This window comes from Thalassophryne amazonica, chromosome 21 (assembly GCF_902500255.1).
Source record: "Thalassophryne amazonica chromosome 21, fThaAma1.1, whole genome shotgun sequence".
In the NCBI taxonomy this organism is placed as follows: Eukaryota; Metazoa; Chordata; class Actinopteri; order Batrachoidiformes; family Batrachoididae; genus Thalassophryne; species Thalassophryne amazonica.
Genome location: NC_047123.1, coordinates 36,307,622 through 36,331,177, shown reverse-complemented (window position 1 = coordinate 36,331,177; position 23,556 = coordinate 36,307,622). Strand labels below are relative to the sequence as shown.

Below are 23,556 nucleotides of genomic sequence, written 5' to 3'. Positions count from 1 at the left end.
ATTTCAGCTTCTTAAATGTGAATATTTTTGTTTACTTCTCTCCGACAGTAAACTTCATATCTTTGAACTGGGGACAAACATCATTTTTGGCTTTGGGAAATGTCAATCAACCTTTTTTACAATTTTCTGACATTTTATTGACAAAACAACTAATCAATTAATTGAGAAAATAACTGACGGATTAATCAATACTGAAAACAATTGTTAGTTGCAGCCCTGCTTTGAATTTCAACACAAAGTAGACTAATAAAATTTCTGAACTTTACATCTTCTGTCCATCAGCTTTCAAATGTGTTTTCCAAACATTTTCACCAAGTCTGGTCAAATATAATTATTAGTTCCTCCCCCTTAGATGTCCTGCCTCAGTTCCTTCCTCAGTGGCAGTAAATTACGAAAACAAAATAATCTGAATATTTTAGAAAAAAAACTGTCACAAAGCATTCCCCGTCTCCCACTCCACATCATGACTGACCTTTTTACTCACACACACACACACACACACACACACACACACACACACACACACACACACACACACACACACACACACACACACACACACACACACACACACACACACACACACACACACACACACACACACACACACACGGGGAGGTAAAAGCAGTTTAGCAACAAGCTGCGGTAGCAGAAATAAACGACTGTGTTCACATACCTGCCCTGGAAGGTCTAAGTACCTATAGACCTGATCATACATGCGGGAATCCTGCAACTATAAGAACAAAAAAACCACAAGAGAAGCACCAGAGGGGAGAGGGGTCAAAAATCACCACGGCACAGAATTCAGACCGCTGCACACAGTAAACAGCAACACAACACAGCAAAGAGCAACAAAAGGCAAAGAACAATGCTGCTAAAACACAAAGGGACAACATGCACGCCGCCGTGGAGGCACGGCGCAACTGCACAGGGCACCAGCATGCACGCAGGGAAACGACAGAAAGGACACGATCTGACTGGAACGCAGACGAAAACCCACAACAGCACAAAGTGAAGAGCGTCATGCAAAGAAAGAAACCGTGCAGCAGGAGAACATGGCAAAAATAAAACAGTCACAGCTAGGAATCAAACAGCTTGATTAGATCATCAATCATCATGATCGATCTAATTTACACATGTGAGGATTTGTTGCATCTGTTTGTGTTTTGTTTTGATTTTTAACCAAACTGAATTTAAGTGATTTTAAAGGATCATCCTGAACCAGATTATTATTTTATTTGTTTTAAAGCCTCTTAGTCTAATGGTAAAAAAGTTTATGTGTAGTCTTGATAAATTATATATTATTTACTTTACAACTATTCTTCACCGAGGACAGGCTGATCAAGAGTGACTTTAAACCACATTAAAAGAGGTTTTAAATCTGTTTTTAACAGCTACCACTGGAAAACTAGATTTAAATGGTAAAACATCAAAAATGGGTTTGACCGTCAAAAATCAGATGTATATCTGGATTTTGGATAAGTAACATGAGGTCCAGAAAACAGAAAAGATCAGCAAAGTAATGAATGCACGAGAAGATAAGAAGTTCTGAAGAATCTTGTGTGTGTGTGTGTTTGTGAGTCAAATAAAGTCAACATACAGTCTTAATAAAGCAGTAAATAAATCAATGAATCCTGTTTGTAGCATTTCCTTCAGGATCAGCATTCTGGAGCAGGAAAAGAGACGGCATGCCAATCCTAATCTTCCTCACGTGATACACAAACGATGAAATCCGACACTAATCGATTTCTTTCATGCCGCATCTCCACGGTGACGCTCTGCTCGGTGCTGTGCCGGTCGCCGCCGCGAACGGACGGCCCATTGCACACAGAGCGAGTCTGGTCCGTCTGAATGACGGGGACTTGGACTGCACCCGTCTGCTGTGAGCAAACAGAAATCATTTCTCCTGGTAATATTCGTTGATTAGGTTCTGATTCATTATGGCTCGTTAGACCTAACGAGGTTCCGGCACATACAGCAGACAGTCAGACAGTCTCCTCCTCAGCTCCACCACAGAATGAATCTTGTGCCAGATGTGGGACGACAGAGTATCCTGAACTGATTTTCCAACGGGAGGTAAATTAAATGTTGCTGAGGTGCTGGTTTACCCCCACATCCACAACCCCAAATCAGAAAAAGTTGGGACAATATGAAAGATGTGAAATATTTCCAACATCTAATGCCAACATTGGAGGTAATCGTGTCCCATCATTACCCCAGCAGAGGTGCATTCAACTTCTGGTTAAACGTTTGGATCAGAACCAGTAACAAGACTCTCTGCGATACTGCAAGATAACTTTACCCAAATCCACTCAAAAATATAACTGTACCCATTCCTGCAGGAAGATCCTGACTCCACCCCTTCCCCAGAATCCACATCTAAATTTAATGGATTCTATCATCAGATCAGCCAAATTTGGTTTTGTGAAGATTCATTCTATTTCTTGGACAAGACACTAAATCTCCGTTGCTCCAGTCCACCCAGCAATATTAGATACCGTCCTTGGCTGGGGAAGTAACCTGCACCAGACTGGTATTCCCGTTCAGGGCGAGTCGTAGACTTATCCGCCTCATGCTACAGAAACTGGAGATGAGCAGTGGCACCAACGGGCCTCAGGACCGTCATTGGACTTACTTCTTCATCTATAAGGTTTATGAACAACAGTTCCTCTGTTTTTGAGTAATCTTGCTGTCAGATGAAAAAAATGGTGAGAACTTTCTGGAAGGAGATGATTATTGTCTCCTATAGCTACAAACCAGTGGCCACAAGATGGTGATATAGCTACGAAACCACCCAAAGGCCTGACTCAGCCCCTTGCAGACGTGTTCACCAATGAAGAGAATAACAGCAAATAATTTATGTAAAAAATAATATCAAAGCAAAGTTTAAAGAATCAATCTCAATCAGTATAACACGAGCTGGAAAACTCCCAATTCACAAAGTAGTTTCAGCGATAACAGACGGTACTGTCTGGATGCTTTGAAGATAAAAGCCTTTCGCGCCGGATGACCATGCCGTCTGTCCGTCACAGCACCACAGATAAAACGGTTAACGCTGATGATGTCAACATGGCGACTTTGTCAATGAGACAAAATGGCAATCAGCGTCTGTGTGCACATTTTTGTCACAGCATTTATAAATGTGTGTTATTTCACAGATTCCGGCACCACCACTTGTCATTCATCCGTCATCGCGCTTGCTTTGGCAAGGAATGCGTTGCACTGAATAAGCACCGCGTGTACATATATTAATATTTATAGATTTATGTTGTGGACAGACGCTCATGCATACACGCGTTCAAGTTTGTGTGTGTGCGTGCACAGATGAGTGTGCACGTTAAAGGTGACAGACTCAGCAGAAGTGCACGCTGTGCTGCTGGCAAATAACGCTCACAGGGGTGGCTCCCTGCAGCACGGACACGTCACCGCTGACACTCGACCTGTCTCTCAGGCATCTCGCTCTCTCTAATGAAGGTAATTAAAATAAAATAATAACCCCATTAACTGAGAACCACAGAATCCTGAGGAGGAAAAGTTGGAAACATCCTTATGTAAGAGATGATGTTCTATTTTCTACTTCAAGCAATCAACTTTAAAAACAGTTCTGACGTGCCAGCCTTCCAACGTGGAAAAATTATTATTTAAAATCTGCCGGGCGGACGTAAGCAGGACGTAGGCCGAACAGTTGAACAGTTACTTGTCTGGGCCATGATGGCTGCCTCCTATAAAAATATGTTTCAGCAAATTCATCAGTACAGAAAACTGTCGCCATCATGTGGTGATTGGATGGAAATACAAGTGAGGCTGGATAGGCTGCTAAGACTGGTTCCGCAGTATCAGTTTATTATCTGTGTGTGACAAATGTCTGTTTGGGAACGTCCCTGAGACAGCGACTCTACAGATCTAAGCACATATGAAGCTCTGCAGGAAACCTCAGCTGGGCTTTTCAATGTTGATCCCAATATGTTAAGATGCTGTTTCACAAGTGTATATAAACAAACTTCTGCTCTCTAATTAAGAACAATATTCTGGATGCCACGTAAGTGGTGCAACGTTTAGACGACCATTTATGTTTAGTCTCAGCAATTCAGTCCACATACATTAGATACATGCTCAAAGTGAGTCACGAAGCCAAGAGTTAGTGTGACCGAGGAAATACTTTCACCTGAAGGGGGCTCCCAATCCAAAACCACTATCGCCAGCAAAATCAGGCAGATTAGAGTCACAGAGCTTCTGTTTCTTATGCCATAGATAATTCATTCAACCTGTGCAGGCAGGTGCATCAAACTACCAGTGATGGTTTTACGTTCCAGAGGCGTCACTGAGCTTTGGGTCAAAGCTGCTGGACGAGCAATTTGCTGCACCGGTTTACTTAAAAAAAAATGCAATATGTGCATTAAGGAACTTGCATTTAATTTCCCTGTGTTTTGACAAAAATTACCCAAAATTTAAGTAATTTAAGGAATCCTGAACTGGGAAGGTATCAGGGCAGGTGTTTAGTGGAGGGAGGTTAGTGGAGGGGGTGGGGGGGGGCTGCAGACACTCTAGTTGGGGGGGGGGGGGGGCTTACCTCTGTAGGGGTGAGAAAAGGAGGAGGGGTTTCACAGAGGGCTCGTATGAGGTCTTTAGGACACACAAGATAAGGAATTTCCAGCTGCACAGAGTTCCAGAGAGTTAGACAAGATTACAAGAAAAACAAAAAAGAAAAACAGCATAAAGGTTGAAGAGTGAAGAGATTAATTCCACTATTCTTTTGGGGTGGTGGTAGTGGGGCACTTTACCATCACTCAAATAAATTATTCATTTGTTTATTAGATCTTGATGAAATGTTCTGTGTACATTACCTTTGTTCTATTAAAAGCCACAAAACTCTATCTTTAAACATTATTGAATTAAATATTGAAGATTATTCTGTGTAAAACCGTGGCATCATATTTTTCTTTCCAGGAGAAAAGAAAATAAAATAAATTGGCAGCATGAATGGACACCAAATTTTCTGCTGTGGAAAATTTTAATGGTGAGTAAAGTAACAAACTTTTCAATACACAGTTAAAACATTAAACAATGGAATGGAAAATGTCTCTTTCTACTCAGTTAACAGATTTGTTTCATTTTTTGATCATTGTGACTGATTGGAGCTTGAAGGAACCAAATATAGCAGACATCCGCTCAGTTCTTTTGAATGTCAAAGGGCAGTTTATTCTCCTTCAGAATTTGGTAAAAAGAACCACGTGTCTAACTCATTATGTATTTTTACTTTTCATTTCTGCTTGTATACACATGAAAACGTTCTGCCACGGCTCCCGTTTGTTAGCCACATCAGCCGTATTATCACTAAATTATTCTCTTCTAATCATTTAGTCACATAACACGGCTAAATGATTCTCAGCGGGTTCTTTTTTTATAATTCATTTGGCTGATGAACTTCCAAAAAAACCAAAATACCCACTGATTCTAATGAGGGGCAACATAAATACTGTTAAAGTTATAACAAGTAGAGAAGTGATTTTCTGCAGTAGCACAAGCAGATGAAACAGAAAAACCAAACACATTTAGATGCCGATATATTCAGTCTGAATAGCTGCGGTTGTTCTAATGAGAGCGGAGCAGCAGCTTCTCCACAGGGCATCCAGACGCTCGAGGTGAAGCACGAGCTCGCGGCCAGTGAAACCGTTTTTCTGTTGCATTTCAGACTTCTCAGTCCAGTGCTAATCCACTGAGAATGAGGAGAAACAGGCACTGCAGGCTTCTCGTACCCTCTCACAGTACCATTCATCTACCCCATGTGTGTTTGTGCAGAGTGCACGTGGCAATGTCAACATTTCAGCATTCAAGGCGTACTGCAGATCAAAACAGGACCTACAGACCTACTGTAAGTCCCTTTGGCTTCTTTCTTGTTACCGCCGCCAACAAAGTTGGAGCTGTTATGTTTTCACCACGTTTGTATGTCTGTCTCTTTGTTTGTGAACAGCCTGGAGCCCACAATTATTCATATATAATTTTGAAATTTTAATGAAGATTGATTTCCTGATAGGCAACAATTTTAAATTTTCAAGGTCAAAGGTCAAAGTCAGGAAAAATCATGGAAAATTGGAAAAAATCCATTTGAATTTAATATTGAAAAGCCCATTTGATGTACATTTTACATTATATGTCAATCAAAAGTGCCTCAGTCACTCATTTTTCTGTTCTGGATTTACCTGCACCACCAAAATTGGATGGAGGTTCCAGTTTTATGCCTGTTTGTCTTCCAGTTATCAGTCAGAAACCAAGTGCCAAAAAGCACCACAAAACAAAACAAAAAAAACAACTTTGATTCAAGTGCATAAACTAAATGCATCCTCCTGACATTTGATCACATCTAATTTAGCTTAGGAAAAGCCACTTATAACAGGACTTTGACCTTGAAATTTTTTTCCCCAAGGTAAAATTTTGTGGAATTGGAAACTAGTGTTGGCAGAAGTTTGCGCTCTACAAGCATGGCGCTGTAGTTTCACTCTGGGTTGCCGCAGTAGATCAGAGGTGGATTTGCATAATGATTTGGCACGTTTTATGCGGGATGCCACTCCACATTAAATGGAGAATGGGCAGTGGGGGCATTGAACCGGGAACCTTCTGCACCGGAAGCAGATGCGCTTAACCGTGTTCCTCTAATATGTCCTGCTTTCCATGGGGTCCGTCCAACCGCCAGCGTGGGGAAGATGGAAATGAACTGGGCTTTATAAGAAGAGCTCGCCTGGGGCTTTAATTAGAAAGAATTCACTGGAATGAGCTTCAGCTTCATTCAGATCACATCCACCGAACCCTCCAAAGCAAATAAAGTCCATAAACAGTGAAAAATATTTCTTTTTTCCTCTTCACGAAATCTGTTTCATATTATCAAGTCTTCTACGCTGACCATTTCTGCTGGTGTGCAGCTGATAAATACAAAACAAAGGACACCCATGAGAGTGTTGAAACAAACACCACGCTCACATACAGCCAATAAGAAAATCCCATTCACATCACAGCTCATGAGAAAACAGTCTGCTTCTCACTGACATGACTGCAGCAGCTTTTTATTTTTAAACATGGCAATATGTAGGCCACACCCTTCATCTCACTCTGGGATCTCCAAGGTGCTGATTAGAGCTCCTGGTGGAGCCCCTCAGTCTGGGACTCCCCGCTCTTTAATCTGCAGGGACAGGGGGAGGAAGCTCTCCCTCATTTAATTTGTGTGTCTGTGTACAAAAGCCAAGCAGGCCTTCCTCACGAGGCTCCTGATGCTGAGAGAAGCGCTCACAACTGATGAACAGATGCTCCCATTAATTAGGTGTAATGATCACACGGCTAACAACCGCTCGTGCTGACTGCAGGAAGAGCTGATTATTCAGTGAGTGGTGGCTAAATAATGAATCAGGCAGCAGCGTACGATGTTGCCAGTGTGTGTGTCACTGTGTCCCCCTGTCAGGTCAGTCACACACAACACACGTGTACGGTTCTGCTGATGTTACAGAGATCTCACTTCAGTGTTTAACAGCACCTCAGCAAAGACCACAAATGTCCTTCAAATGATGCAAGACAAAGGTCAGGTCCGGTCTTGGTGCTGCATGTCACCACTTCCACAACAGGACGGAACTATCCTGCATCCTGGATGTCAGACAACCAGTCCTTCCACACCACTGCAAAGTATCCATCTATGTGCCACAGCCAAGTGAAATGTGGACATGTCTTTGATCTTCTCCGGCCAATGAGGTTCTCAACACTGAATCACCTCCATTGCGTGCTGGGTCATATTCAGGAAAATGAGCCACATGGCCAAAATGCCATAGCTGGCACTCGTTCACAAGTGATACTCCTCATCTGAGTCTCCCCAACTACCCGTTCGTTGGACACAAAGTCATTCCAGTGGTAACCAAGCACCCTCTGAAGTGACCTAGTACCAAAGACATCTAGTCTTGTCTTCGGTCACTGGTTATAGTGAAAGTCACAACCGTACAGTAAGACAGAAAGCACCAAAACCCTTCATTCTACTGCAAATATATCAATATCGCCAAACCCTACTGTCCAGTGATCTCCTGACTCCATAAGCTCTTGTCAGACATCTTGGTCTCAAGGGGACATGAACATCACTGCCAAGATCAACACTCTCACCACTGAAAGCCTGGATCACTCAACTGTCTCACATATTACAATCAGGACATCCAGTGATTCCACAAAGATGTCATCACTGTCTGTAAAGTCAAGGTCAGTGAACCTTCCCTCACTGACCAAGGCACTTAAAATGCTGGATTCCACCACTGTCCATGTCCTTCAAAAAATGCAAGATAAAAAAAATGAGCAAAAAGCATATATTGTGCATGAGCAGTACTGGCCTCAAGAAATGTTCCAAAAACTGATCCACTGAAGTTAGCCGATTTAAATGCAGTGAACACGATGCCTGTACCTGAGCACTTTGGACCACCCAGACTTTTATCTCACCCAGAATTTTAGTGACTGCTGTATGTGGTACACAATGTTGCAAGGGACAAAATATCATATGTGGATGCACATACAAACCCGTGACCACCTGAAGAATGATAATGTGGCACTGCTTTTTTGTCTACTAAAGAGAATCTGCCTTTCTACAGTAACACAACCACAGATTACAACTGGAAGAAGCACCAAATGACCAGACTAGTCCATGGACTATGATATTTGCAGATGACATTGCAATCTGTAGTGGAACTAGATAACAGATTGAGACTACAGTGGAGAGGTGGAGATATGCTCTGGAGAGAAGAGGAATGAAAGTCAGTCAGAGATTTGTCAATAAGACCGAGTCCGGTGGAATAGTGTAGTTGCAAAGAGTAGAGGTGGTGAAGAGAGATGAGTTTTAACTATCCAAAGTAATGGAGAGTGTAGCATAGAGGTGAAGAAGAGAGTACAGGAGTGATTTCTGACAGGATATCTGCAAAAGTGAAAGTTATAGTTTAAAAGAATTGTATGGCTTAGAGGCTGTGGCGCTACCAAAAAGAAAGGAGGTGGAGCTGACGATGTGATTTTCTTTGGGAGTGACGAGGATGGGCAGGGTTAGGAATGAATATGTCAGAGGGACAGCACAGGTAGGACAGTTTGGAGACAAAGTCAGTGAAGTGAGACTGAGATGGTTTGGGCACATGGAGAGGAGGGACCCAGGGTATACAGAGAGAAGGATGATGAGGATGGAGCCACCAGGCAGGAGGAGGAGGAGGAGGCGGTGACCAAAAAGGAGGTTTATGGTTGTGCTGAGGGAGGCCATGCAGGTGGTTGGTGTGACAAAGGGAGACGCAGAGGAAGGGTGAGACGGAAACGATTGATCTGCTGTGGCAGGAAGAAGAAGATGTTCTTTGTGGGTCGTATAAGTTTACCAAAAGTGGTCATTCTGAAAGGACTCACTGTGTTCTGTAAAATCTAGTGAACTGTCAACTTCACGCCTCACACTACCAATTGTCCTGACCTGTCCAAAGAGTCGACATCATGCCTAGAAGACGACGACGACAGTGGGGTTAGTAAGCATCCGACAAACCTTATGTTTCCGTCTCTCCTTCCGCTTATCTTCGGTGTCTTGCAGCATCTTCTCTCTCCACAGGTCAAAGAAGTAGGACGGATTAGTGTAGAACTTCAGACCCTCTTTCCCATCGTCCCTGCAGGGAAGAAACAAAACAAATGAAACTTAAGACTTTGGCTGCAAAATTTAAGATAATTTTTACTTCAAGACCTTCCACAAATCAGAAATGTTACGATTAAAGCAGACGAGGAAGCTTTTTCTCCTCTTTGCTTTCATTTATTACTTTTAAAATGCAGAAAGCTGCAGCAGCAGAATTTCAGCAAACCTGAAAAATAAAGCAGCGGTAAGAAACAACCACAATTATCATCATTATTAATTCTGAGAATTAGCTGTAATTTTGTGATATACCACAGAAACAAAGGTATTTTATAATAACTTAACTGAACAGACACACGCCGTTAATAATATTAAAATGCACTATTTGTCATGGAAGCTGCTAAACCAGCTTCACAAAGCGATTATGTGAAGCTAAAACCCCGAATTTAGAGCATGAGAAGAAAAAGCTGCAAAAGCAGAGCAGAAGGTTTTAATGATATGCAACACAACAAAGGGGAGAAAATAGAATTTGACAACAGGATAACATGAGCGTGGCAAGTTCCTGTGTGGATATCTCAGTGTTTGTGTTCATCATTATGCACAGTATGTGAGGGCGTTTTAGGTTTTGCGTGCGTATGTGAGGAGATGCTGATGGTGGATGTGAACAATGACGGCCTGGGGACGCATTTCATGAAGGATCGCAGTGTGATGAGAAACAGGAGGAACAAACAGAGGAGAAGATAAGAAAAATTAATCTGGATAAAAGTGACTCATGATGATGGAAACTGGCTTTTTTGTGGTGGTGAACAAACGTGAGCATCAGGTTTCTTGTACCAACAGCAGAATCCACTGTGCTGCAGCATTACGCAGGCTGGAACGAGGTCAGGCCAATTTTGAGAACGACTTTGGGTTCTGATTTTCAGGCACTCAGGCCGTCCGGTGACTGATCTCCTTAAAGGAACCACTGTAACAGACCTCATTTACACAAAATTCATTCCAGCAGGACCCAAAGACCCTATGACCAGACCGAGTACCAAAGACATCCATTCGTCATTTTAGCTCTTCGATTAGAGTCCTGTAAGACCAGACGGTGTTCAGTTAACTGAGCAGAAATCTAACGGGACTTAAATCTATAGTAACTAAACTGCCAGTTTAAGGTGCAAATCCTTTGCCTGCATTCGTACCTGTAGGGCGTGAGGATGTTGAGAGGCGGCGGCTGCTCGCAGGTGTGGAAAGTCTCCTGTAACGGCACAGGCAGCGACGTGCGGTCAAACAGCTGCTGGTCCTGAATGGTGGAACTCCTGAAGGCCTTCCTCATGGTGATATCCTGAAGAGACACTGAGGAAGAGAAGGACTTTAGACTGATGGACAGGATCAGAAACACTTCCTGAAGTGAACTACAGAACATGAAATAGGCCCCCCCACCAGCTGATACAACACTGTTGTCCTGATTGGGATCATTTCAATTTCCCTCAAAGCAAAGCCACACATGCTGCCTCAGCGAGGCCGTCCGACAGGAATTGCCCTTCTTTTGTACAGAAACAGCTGACATTTTGGCAAGACACAAAGATGAGAAAAAGTAATGCTGCACAACTGAATCTTTCAAAAAAGAGTGAGAAATTACAGAGTGGAAGGAAAACACAAGTGGACAAATGTTAACCCTGAATCGAGACCCAGACAAATCCACAGTGTTGAATTATACATAAGTGGAAGACAAATGTTACAGTGGAAAGACTGAAAGTGCTATTTGGGTTAGAAAATAAATGAAGTATCATTAGAGCCTGTTCTAATGGAACATGATGGAACCCAGAGTGAAACTGGAAACCAAAGCAGGGAAGCGCTCAATTACAAGTAGATAGCAATCTTAAAAAAACAAAACAAAAAAAAAAACGGCCACCTGAAGTCTCATCTGGCACCTGCAGTGGGAATAAGTCCTACATGGGGCCACTGGTGCCGGAGCCCATCCCTGAATTTTGTACTGTGATTTGGATGAGAACCTACAAGTCACCATGGATGGGACGCCAGTCCAACGCAGGTTAACTCCCCAGCCAAAGATGTTAACAATTCACAGCTAGGTGGACTGAGATGATGCAGGTGAAGTGTTTTGTCCAAGGACACAGAGACGTAGCATGACTGGGATTCAAACCCAGGTCGACATAACAACATCTTTACTCACTGGGACATTTATGACCACGTATGTTTCATCTGTTCTCTGACGAGACCCAGTCTGTCCAGCAGAGCAACACAACAGTTTCTCGTGTGAAGATCAGGCCGCATCGCGCCACCTGTGCTGAAGGTTTGCCCTGAACAGAGCGTGAGATGGCACCTAAAGCAGGGCTGGAATATGATGCAAAGCGACGTGGCTGTAAACCACCACACTGCACGAGGACCTGTGGTCAAAAACATGGACCACGTGCAGAAAAAACATGATGACATGATGTTCTGCATTCTCATTATGAAATAACATTTAGAGCCAATTAAACAATTAGCTGGTGAGAAAATGCAAATGGATCAAGTTGAGCAGCACCAGGTGCAACTGCCATCTCTGATCCAGCCTGTCAAGATCCTCATCAGCGGGTAAATGGTGGATCGCCTCCCTCTCTCATATCTGCTCACCCGTAGATAGCATCTAGCATAAACAGCCTCCTGCAGACGGAGGGGAAGAACATCTCCCTCTTTTTTCTTTACTCACTCATTCACAGATCTCCATCAGCCTCCCTCAAAGATTCAGGGATTTTTTTAAGTTTTTTTAAGTCTTCATTCTTCATTCCCTCCCTCATAGAAATGCAGTCCGACACTCGGCTCCTGTAGATAAGAAAAGGCAAAGGCCAAGCTGTCTGTCAGTTTGCAGAATTTGCTCTCTTTCCTGGTGGACTTCGATGCAAATGTTGGCCTACATTTCCCTCCGTGCACTCATCCCTCTGCCGTTCTGAAACAGTTTTCCTTCTGTACCTCGTACAGCATCACTTTTTTCCTTCCTTCGTCTCTCGTGAGCTTGTTTATCCTCAGTCTTTCATTTCGTCGTCCTGTGGAATCCCCTTCATGTTTTTCCCTCTTGCAGTGGCAGATTTTCCAAATCAAAACTAGGGGGTGTTGTGCTGCGCGTGAAATACAGTATTATTAAAGAAATAAAAATACAGTATGCAGCCTCCAGGCACAACTAGCATGAGGACATGTGTTGAACTGAAAGAGACGCTTTGAGCCGATAAACCCAAAACGCATGAATGAATCCAGGTGATGGCGTTGCCACACAGCCACCGGCTAACTGGTAAACTTTGCTTCACCACATTTACATCACAGGTCTGATGCATTTGTTAGCATCAGGAAAGCACAAATCTGTGCAAAAAACAGTGTTTCAATACCTCATCTAGTTCCTGAGATATGGTCATTATTGTATGTCGACCTTCGACTATAACCTTTGACGTAACCGGTGTTAAAAGCGGATGGTCGAGTGATGTTATCAACACCAGTTTGATTGAAATTGCTCTTTTTGTGTTTTGCAGATATGGCCTCAGACAGACAGGCCCATTACGTGGATTTTTTTTTTAAATAGAGTCATCGTTTTCAATAAAGTGAACAATGAAAGTAATAATGGCGTCCAAAATTATAAAGGAAAATCTGTTGCATAGACACTCCACTTCAGACAAGTTTGTGTTCCAGGTCGACTCCCAACACATCACATTTGGGGATGAATCAATTTATGTTGCATGCTGCCAAAAAAGCCAACAAACAAATGAGGGCGCCGCCATCACCTTCCTGACAGATCTAATCATCAACATGACACTGAAGAGAAAACCGGCCAGAGAAAAAGAAGAAACCTGTCCAACGGAAAGACAAAAGGACTAAGAGAGAGGGAGGCAGACGTGGAGTACATAAAGGGCTCGAGCCTGAAGCAACTCTACGTCCTTCATAATGGACCGGAGTCAGCGCGGTGAGAGAAAGGTGCCATTAAATCGAGGATACAGGCCATTAGTTTGGATGACTAGAGTGATCGAGAAAGAGCCTGACAGCGCACAAACAGCATCAACGCGAGATGGAGGGAGCGCGGAGATCAATCAGAGGGAAGAAAGAACAATGGGCAGCATGGCACAGACAGAGTCAGGAGAGGAGGGGCTTAAAGGGCAAACTGAGGGACGCCACCCTTAAAAGGGTGACGTGTTAGCAGGTTACAGACACACGGAGTGTGAGCACATGGTATTAAAAAAAAACACATAAAATCATACCTGTCCTCTGAACACATCTCCTAAACCGACTTTTGTAAGACTTTTCATTTGACGTTATTTTCAGGTGAGGAACTGTCTGCGAGAAACTGAGCAGCAGTAATTTGAGGATAGAGGATCACACTGCCCATCTGAGGAAGATTTCCCACAGCAAGGTGAGAACATAGCTGTCATCCTGAATTTTAGTTCAAGTGCAAACATGGTTCTTAAAGAACGTCTCGGCAACAGGCAGTCCTGCTTTCATCAGGTACAGACATGTGGTGAAGGTGGTTAAATTCTTATCATCTGGTCCACAACCTCCCAACTCATCTTCTGCAGCTCTCATCCTCTTATCCCACCACAGCTGTGATTTATGGTCAGTTCCGGACTTCAGTCATTTCTGCTTCCTTCACTCCTCCTCTCTTATGTCAACCACACAGACAATTATCAGCGTTGCCACATGCTGCTGCTAAAAATGTGAGCTTTAAATTGCATAAAGTGCTGTGGCTTGGAGAGAGTGAGGGTAATGAGAGGTTGGGGTGGGAGATGGCGGGTGCAGTTTACGGGAATTAAACCCTTCACTGAACTACTTCGACATCATTTCTGTCATATTCACGATTACTCCAACAGTCTCCTTTCTGAAAACTTTCTAAATTTATGGCAAGAGTTTGTTTTAGACAGAGTACAATAAATAAAGTCAAAGTCCATTTGTTGCCTCAAGGTCTGGGAGAGCGCGCTGGTGCTACGCTGCATCCCTGCCTTAACAAGGAGCCATTTATCTGCTGCAGTCAGGTGATACATGGGTGACCCCTTGGCCTTTTGCAGGTGCTGGGGTCCTCAGCACTGTGAGCAGGATCACGACGAGAGAAATGCTCCACATGGCCGTGACGTTAGTGACCAAGTCTCACAACCACAGAGTAAGACAGGAAGCACAAGGGACCTGAAGGTCTTGGACCCATCAGCATCACCAAACACCTGGTCTGTGACCTCAGGACTCTGGAAGCTCAATCGACCTCTTTGGCCGAGCACCCAGACATGGAATGTCACTGCTGAGATAAATTTATGTTTCATCAACTTTGACACGTGTGGGTAACTCTTCTATAGAAACACTAGCTGGGGTACCCGGCGCTGCCCGGGTTAACCTGTTTTAGACATAAGCCAAATGCCAATCATTTTAATCAAAACAATTGCCCAACATTTGTTTTTGTAATGCTGATGTCTTAGAAATAGCTAATGGGCTAAAGTTTGTCCAGCAGAACTATAAGAGGTGGACTCCCCAAACTAAGTGGAAATACTTGATTAAAAAACAAACATTTGAAGTCCTTCATGCAGACTTTGTTTTGCAATCAAATTTATAACAACATTACACACAAAAGGTAGGTAACAGTAAATGTAAATATCAATGAATTAAAATTGAGGTAGTGGTGTATTTCACTGTTTTTACATTGCAATTTTACAAACATAAAATGAATTTATTCAGACAGGAAGGCAAACTGGGTTGTACAGGACAGTCAGGTGCTTAACAGTTGAGAACATAAAGTAGCTGAAGGAAGGGACTAAATAAACAGAGATGGCCAACACATATACAGGGCTGGAATTTTGAATCTGCCTGGTCATACCCACATCCTCAGCCTAAGCATGTTGTTGTTTTGCTCAGTGTGCTGTGGCTGTGCTGAGTGTGCTGTAGAAAGAGATTAAATAAACAGAGATGGCCAACACATATGCAGGGCTGGAAATTTGAATCTGTATGGTCATACCCACAGCCGGCTATTTTGGGGGGTAATTTTCAGTTCAACTTTTTTAAATATGATATCAGTTTGTTCCCTATGTCATGATTCAGAATATATATAGTTTTTAAGGCTACAAATTATAGTTTGGGAGTTTATCCCGGACAGACAGACAGACGTAGCCCTTTATGTATATAGATTTAGCATCACAGCGTGTATCAGAGTTCAGCACGCATTATTTTGTTTTGACTTAAACTGATGACTATGTTCACTGTCATGTGGTTTCTCTGTCTACCTGCATAAAAAAAATACACATTTGACCTCTGAACTTGTCCTTCAGTGACATTTTAAATGCATCCGGTGTGCGACTGCTCATTTTTCTTCATCTATTAAAATCATGACCTGCCTTCTTTAAAGTCAAGTTGAACAGAATTCAATCAAAGTCAACAAACAGACAGACTTTATATCAGTGTTATTTGATAGTTTGTTTCATGTCTTTTACATCTGACAAAATCAGATGTAAATCAGACTAAATCAGACAAAATAAATCCAAATGCTTTCCTGTTTTGTTTGGTTGCTGCAAATTAAATTAGTTTCCAAGTTGAGGTCAGGAATTGCAAATTTTGCCATTTTTACAGGTCAGAGGACAAAAACAATGCTAATTAATGACTTTGTTTCCATATTAATATCTTTCAGGGCTTTAAAATGTATATCACGGTGACTGTGTGAAATTCTGTTTTGGTTAAAAACAAACTTGTTAAAGTTATGCATCAAATCGCAGGACAGTATTTTTTTTAAGCTGCACAACCTGAAAGTTGTTCTGTTACTTGATATCAGGACGTGAATAATCAGCAGGAACTGAGAAACGAATTACATTTTATTTCATGGCCAGTCTTAACTGAGTGCGCCAGAGTTCAAATCCGTGCAACCTGCAGAAAATTCTGCACTACAGTCATTTTACACACCGCTGCATTTGCTGCAGTGCCCTGTAGGCGCCCCCCCCCCCCCCTTCCACCCTCTTATCGTTCTCCAACTGCAGTTATACTGCACCTTAGCTGATCCTTATTCACAGAGTGTCAGGACGGCACTAATGTGGAGCTACATTATGAAGACGTCCTCGCGTTTGCAGCTGTGCACGGTCACATATGCCAAATGTTACGTCCGACCTCCCAAACGCCACATGATCAGCAGCACACAGCCTTTTGTCGGGGTGTAGAAAAATTCTAACATCTTCCTACAACTAACATTCGCCCACAGGATTCCCAACTGAGAAACGGGCAGAACTTATAGACCCTTATTTCAGATGTAATCCTACCTGTGATTCTTATAACTCTTTGTGATTGTAGAGCAGGTGGGTCAGTGCGATTAAGGGCTGCGCTACCAAAATGTAGACCCAAGTTCAATTTCCGGTCACGCTGCCCGCCTGTGTCTTTGAGCACGAAATCCATCTGCATCGCCTCAATTCATCAAGTCCAGGGAGAGGTGTTGACTCATCACCTTCATGTTACAGAATCCGGGGATAAGCACCAGCACTGACAGACCTCAGGGACTACACGGGACTTACCTCTTTGGAAGTCCCTCATGGCATCAAAATAGAATTATTTAACAGTTTATCTGAAATGTGGTTTCAACATCAACAAGTCGTCGATGGGGCCCCCAGGAACTGACAGGGTCTGCATCCTCGGGCCCACCCAGTCCAAAACATTTCAACCTGAGCCAACCTGATTCTGTTAAACCTCACCGCCTTTCTTCCTGTTTTGTTTTAAATTAAAAAGGTACCAAAGCCTGCGTTTACGCTCATAAAAATGCTGCCAGCCGGGATAAAACCCGCCGAGCATTTTACCGTCTCTGTGTCACTGACAAAGAGGCAGTAAGTGAAGCATTGTGCAAAGCTACTGCTGGCTCATGGGAAATCGATACGGCAGCCCGAAGCACTGAGTATTAACTTGCTGCCATTCTGTCAGTTTTTACCCCCCTCTCTCTCTCACCTGGCCTACCTGCCGATTATCACATTCCTTTTTATTAGTGACTCAGTCCGACCACAGATCCAATTTCTCCTCAAACAAAAGCCTTTGGTTTGTTTAAAATAATGTTTTCTGATGCTGCCCTGCAGTTCTAGTATCAGCGGTGAAAAATGAAACTGTCTGATAGCTGCCTATTCCTCCAAAAACAGCCATCAACAGCAAAGCAAGGAGACGGCGTGGCTACATCACACTGCGGCCAACTCACGTCAGTGGGGAACAACAGACAGACGCACAATGAAAACTTCACATGGCTTTAACCACTAAGTTAATATAGTAATTACGAGTATATATCACAAACAACGCAACGTAAATGCAACTTAAACCGTGTCCAAATCGTCAGACGTCGTCCTTACGTGACATAAAGGTTTACATATAATTCAATTACCTCAGTTAACCACAGAGTTATCACCATCCGGTGCTTTCTGCTCATTAGCACAGAACTCTTAAAAAACAAATTGTGACATTTTATTTCAAATAGTAGCACTTTAAATGTGCCTACACAAAACAAACAACTAAAATGAATACTGCTGTTGCAAACATTTGTATAAAAATGCTGTGAAGTCTGACACGTACCAATTTATACAAAGATGATTTGAAAAGTGTAGGTTTTTTAAAGCTGCTCTGTGACATTTAGCAAACAAGAAGTACGAGGTCTGTCCAAAAAGTATCGGACCTTTTTATTTTTTTTGCAAAAACCATATGGATTTGAATCACATGTGATTGCATCAGCCAAGCTTGAACCTTCGTGCACATGCGTGAGTTTTTTCATGCCTGTCGGTTGCGTCATTCACCTGTGAGCAGGCTTTGTGTGAGCAGTGGTCCACCCCTCTCGTCGGATTTTTATTGCGAATAAATGTCTGAACGATTTGGAGCTTTGCTGCATCAATTTTTTCCAGAAACTGTGAGAGACCTCCAGGTGGACACCATTCGGAAAATTCAAATGGCTTTGAGGGACGATTTTATGGGGATTACACAGATTAAGGAGTGCTCCAGCCGGTTTAAAGACCGCCCACAGCTGCTGAGAGCGCACCGCGTTCCGAGCGCCGATCGACAGCCTCAAACCCCGCTGAAACAACCAGATCATTTCCAACGTGAAGGCTTTGTTGATCCAGGACATCGTCTGACTTACACAAAAATGGCAGGAGACGTGGACATCAGTACTTTTTCGGCACATTCCACTGTTACAGGAGTTTTTTTCATGGAAAGAAAAGCGGACGGATGCGCCACCGTGCCGCTCATGGCGCGTTACAAAACCACCTCCGTGTTGGTCTCACAGGACGGCTTTGAGATGGCTTTCAGACGGCTGTCGGTGGGTTTTCAGTCATGTGACTAACCGAGAAATTGTGGATGAGCCTGGACATGCCAGAACATGTCCTGTAAGGCTTCATCACGGCGTTGCTTTGCGCCATGCGGCTCCGCCGCGACGCGCGGAATTCCTCCGCACGTCTGTCTCAATGTGCCGAAAAAGTGCTGATGTCCACGTCTTCCGCAATTCGTGTGCTAGTCAGACGACATACCGGATCAAGACAGCGTCCAGTTTAGAAATGAACGGCACATTCCACTGTTACAGGAGTTTTTGTCATGGAAAGAGGAGCGGAGGAATTCCGCGCGTCGCGGCAGAGCCGCATGGCGCAAAGCAACGCCGTGATGAAGCCTCACAGGACATGTTGGGGTATGTCCAGCTCATGCACAATTTCTCGGATACTCACACGACTGAAAAGCAACTGGAAGCCGTCTGAAAGCCGTCCTGTGAGACCAACACGGAGGTGGTTTTCTCCCGCGCCATGAGCGGCACAGTGGCGCAATCCTCCGCTTCTCTTTCCATGAAAAAACTCCTGTAACAGTAGAATGTGCCGAAAAAGTGCTGATGTCCACGCTTTCAGCGGGGTTTGAGCCTGTCGATCGGCGCTCGGAGCGCATCGCGCTCTCAGACGCTGTGGGCGGTCTTTAAACCGGCTGGAGCACTCCTTAATCTGTGTAATCCCCATAAAATCGTCGCTGAAAGCCATCTAAATTTTCCAAATGGTGTCCACCTGGAGGTCTCTCACAGTTTCTGGAAAAATTTGAAGCAGCAAAGCTCCAAATCGTTCAGACATTTATTCGCAATAAAAATCTGACGAGAGGGCTGGACCACTGCTCACACAAAGCCTACTCACAGGCAAATGACGCAACCGACAGGCATGAAAAAACTCACGCATGCGCACAAAGGTTCAAGCTTGGCTGATGCAATCACATGTGATTCAAATCCATATGGTTTTTGCAAAAAATAAAAAGGTCTGATACTTTTTGGACAGACCTCATACATCAGAACCGGTAGTTTGACATAAAACTATCCCAATTTAATCTAAGATGTTTATGTTAAAATTTTAACACTGTTCTACGTCAAAAGTACCAGAGTTCAAAAACAGCATTAACACCTCGAGCTGTAGCAGCATAAAATCACTCAAAAGGTCTAATTATGAATTGTTTCAGTTTTTTTCTTCAACGAAATGTTGAAATAATAGCCAACTGTGAATTTCGACCCAGCTAAAAATATATCACAAAGACAACCTTGAGCTCAAACAGAACTGTAATTTACTCAAAGCTGTTTCTACATGAATGGTTTGAAAATTGTACCTTCATCATTAATTTTTTTTCTTTATTAAATCACAAGAATCTTACGACCTTGAGCTCCAATGGTATCTTGATTTGACGAGAAATGCTTAAACGTGTATTGCACTTTTGCAATTGTGCTGTAATGTGCACAGACACCTGACCACACAATGGGTTTAAAACAAAAATAAATAAAATAAAGGAACATCTCCATGACAATTTGACTCGTAGCATACAGATGACTGACTGTACTCACACTCTTCTTCTTTGGGGTCCAGCTGCGTGACGCTGATGGAGAGGCGGTCCACGCGCTCCTGCAGAGAGTTGACCCTGAAGGAGAAGGTGTGTGCCTCGTTGAATAGGTCCCCAAACAGGTCCTCTGCATACTTACCTGCAAATACACAAACAAATGTTTACAACTGTGACACACTTAACCCATGTGTTCTGAAAGGGAATTAATGTTTCAAACATCAAAACTCCAGATCGTTTTTGTGAGTATGTGTCTAATACCTGCACAGCGCTTATGTGTTTATGGGAGTAAAACGTGTGTGTACTCACTGAGGCTGCTGAGCTGGCGGATGACGTTTGCTAAGGAGATGTTGGTCACACACTCCAGCTCATTTTTGACGTTTCTTGGCAGAACCGTGTGGCACAGGTGCCTCGGCTCAATGGTGCGCTTCACCAGCGGCATCCTCCTGCTGCAACGGTGCCACCTACAGGATTTGGAGGGACAGAGGAAGGGATAAGATGGAACACAAGTTGGTAAGAGCACTAAAACTGTTGAATAAATAAATAAAAAATTCAGAGAACTGACGCAGTACAGACCAGTGTGTCAATTAAACCAGAGACATGGAGAAAGAAAACAGTGTGAAGAGTTCAGCAGATACCTAAGAGACCTACTACTATAAGCAACAGGTTAGTCATCTTCGTGTCCCACGGTTCTTGAAATGAAGCAATATCTCCCCCTGGTGGACTTTTACCATTAATTAATGTAGAACAGAATTTCACCTAGAGCTCTAACAGAAAAGGTCCAAGAGAATTCATGTTATTGTGACCATGGACACTATGTCCTGTACTCAAAGCACTCAGCAAAATCATCTTTCATCCAAACATTGAGTAACGCAGTGCTACAGAGACACTGGTGACCCAGTTGCTCTAATGGTCCTCTAGCAGGTGCAACAAAAACATACCGCAAAAAAGCTGTGTGTCACAGGTACTCGTCTACTTTGGAATCCACTCGCACAGTGAAGGGGACAATGCCAAGAATTTTGATAAGTTTGAATGAGCCTCAAACTATCTGCCAGCTAACAAAGCTGTTGCCAACTGCTGCACAGTCTCCACGCCGGTCGGTAATAAAGGCAGGCACAAAACAACAGTTCAACTACAGCACATCTGTAATTGATAGTATTCACAAGCTGTTGCACTGTTGCAATTACTACCTGCAACAATATTACTGCGATCACATATGTTACATACTACAAACAACTATTGCATTTTTTTGTTGGAAGTGGGGAATAACAACCACTAGGAATAAATAAGTGTTTGTCTGTTAACCACAACCTGTGTCCAGAGAAAGCAGCTCTTTTAACGGCCATTGTTGGACATGTAAAGATCTAAAAGCACATCTCCGGGTAATTATCCCAACACCATCTCATCTCTCTGCTGTGAGCTGGTTTCTAATGAGACCCGAGTGTGTGCCGTGACGGTGGAGCTCAGGTGCTCAGACAGAATGACTGACTAGATCTGACAGTAACCGCACCTCGTTAAAACATTGAATAAACTTTAACTGACATCTGGGGCTTTTAATATCCCGCTGTATTCTTGGTGTTTTTCCTCATCACTGACAAATAAACATGATTATTGAACATATCCATAAAAACGTTGGGCATAAATGTCATTCTAGGAGTTGGTCCAGCTGTACACGGTTAGACGGGGGAGGAGGAGTCGTGTAAAAAGGTTTGTTGAGGTGATTCATCTTAGAAGCATCATAAAAGAGGCATCGGTGCCCATAAAAGGAAAGAAGGAGAACATGCACTTCTGTAAGATCTTCCAAACATGGTAGTTTAAGAGATGTATGCAGGGCAGAGCGCTGGTAGTCCAGCACAAGCCCAAACAGAATGCCAAGTCTGTGCCCACTTCTACAATAACAGTGTGTCCCTTTACTCAGTTCCATCTTCACAGGTTCACCAGGACCCGAGCGCTTTGTAAAAACTGTTGACCTGACATGTGCTGGCACATTCCTCTGTTGGTTCAGTTCGTGGAGGGTTAAGTCTTCAGTTGATAGTGGAAATGAAATGGACCCATAACTGCTGACCTCCTCTGTGGGCTGGAGAAGGTAATCAAAGAATGTTAAATTTACACAAAGACGAGTTCAACCTGTGTGGGTTTCACATTAACAGTCGTCTGTGCAGGCGAGTGGCAGGTGGAACATTAGGTAATTTTACTCAAATCGGAAGGGAAAAAAAAAAAAAAAAAAAAAAAAAAAAAAAAAAAAAACTAAAAACATGGGTTTGTTGTTTTTTCATTCTTTGAAACACAGCATATAATTAAATAACTAAATAAACGGATAATGAGAACTGATACCACCCCCCCACCCCAATAAAAAGCTGCAAAAAGGACTACAAATGGGGGGATTAAGCATTGATAGTAGAGGTGCAAAGTTGTGCACTTTATCTTTCTCTGGAAATTTTTTCCTTCTTTAGGTGGTAAGCTGGGAAGCATTTGATGAACAGACATGGAACAACCACAGATCGGTGCATCTCTAGTTATTAAACTATTTCCTCCAGACTATTTTATCTACTGCTGAAGTGAAACAGCAAAGTGATTTTCAAAAACTGTCTCTATGAAAAAGAACAAAATTAACAGTTTGAGCGAAAGGTCAGTGGTTACAGCACCCTGCTGATATTCCACAATATCTTATCAGGCACAAAGAGACACGACTACGCCGACTCTCATCAGCGCAGAAACCTTTTCCCAGCCAAGGCCACAGAAACTGCTGCTGCACAAGGTAACATCTCAATATTCCACTCTCATTTCCTCACTTTTATTCTTTCATTTACGTCCTCTCTGCACACCATCTACTACCATCCTCCTACATTATGGTTCATTCATCTTGGGTGGCACTGCTGGCCGCCACTTATCACCATGGTGATGGCTGCAGTGGGACGTCATCAGTCACTTAGAAGGTATCAAATGAGGACTGAGAGAAGCAAAGAGGGAATGGAATCAAATGGAGGCGATACATCATAACACTCAGTGATTGATGAATTAAAGAAAGAGAGCGAGTGGGAGTTAGTCATCTGATGTTAGGCAACGTGGGGGGTGGGGGTCAGGTTGGGAGAGTGCAGCAAGCGGGGAGCGTCCGTCTGCTGGTGTAGCTCGCTGCTCTCAGGACAATATGTCCAACCCGA

At 43.1% G+C, this 23,556-nt stretch overlaps 1 protein-coding gene across 2 annotated transcripts in view; it reads right to left on the bottom strand.

The window, feature by feature from the left end:
• The window catches only part of wasf1 (WASP family member 1), a 57,157-nt gene that overhangs the window by 6,361 nt on the left and 27,240 nt on the right, over positions 1-23,556 (bottom strand). Inside the window, exons 2-6 of one of the 2 annotated variants that reach the window (XM_034161981.1) lie at positions 20,705-20,859; positions 20,403-20,537; positions 10,789-10,942; positions 9,527-9,644; positions 677-733 (exon numbers count right to left, since the gene is read on the bottom strand). In XM_034161981.1, coding sequence (XP_034017872.1) covers positions 677-733; positions 9,527-9,644; positions 10,789-10,942; positions 20,403-20,537; positions 20,705-20,837 — 597 coding nt within the window. In that variant the 5' untranslated portion in view covers positions 20,838-20,859. The remainder of the gene's footprint in view (positions 1-676; positions 734-9,526; positions 9,645-10,788; positions 10,943-20,402; positions 20,538-20,704; positions 20,860-23,556) is intronic. The other variant, XM_034161982.1, reaches the window with a different exon arrangement.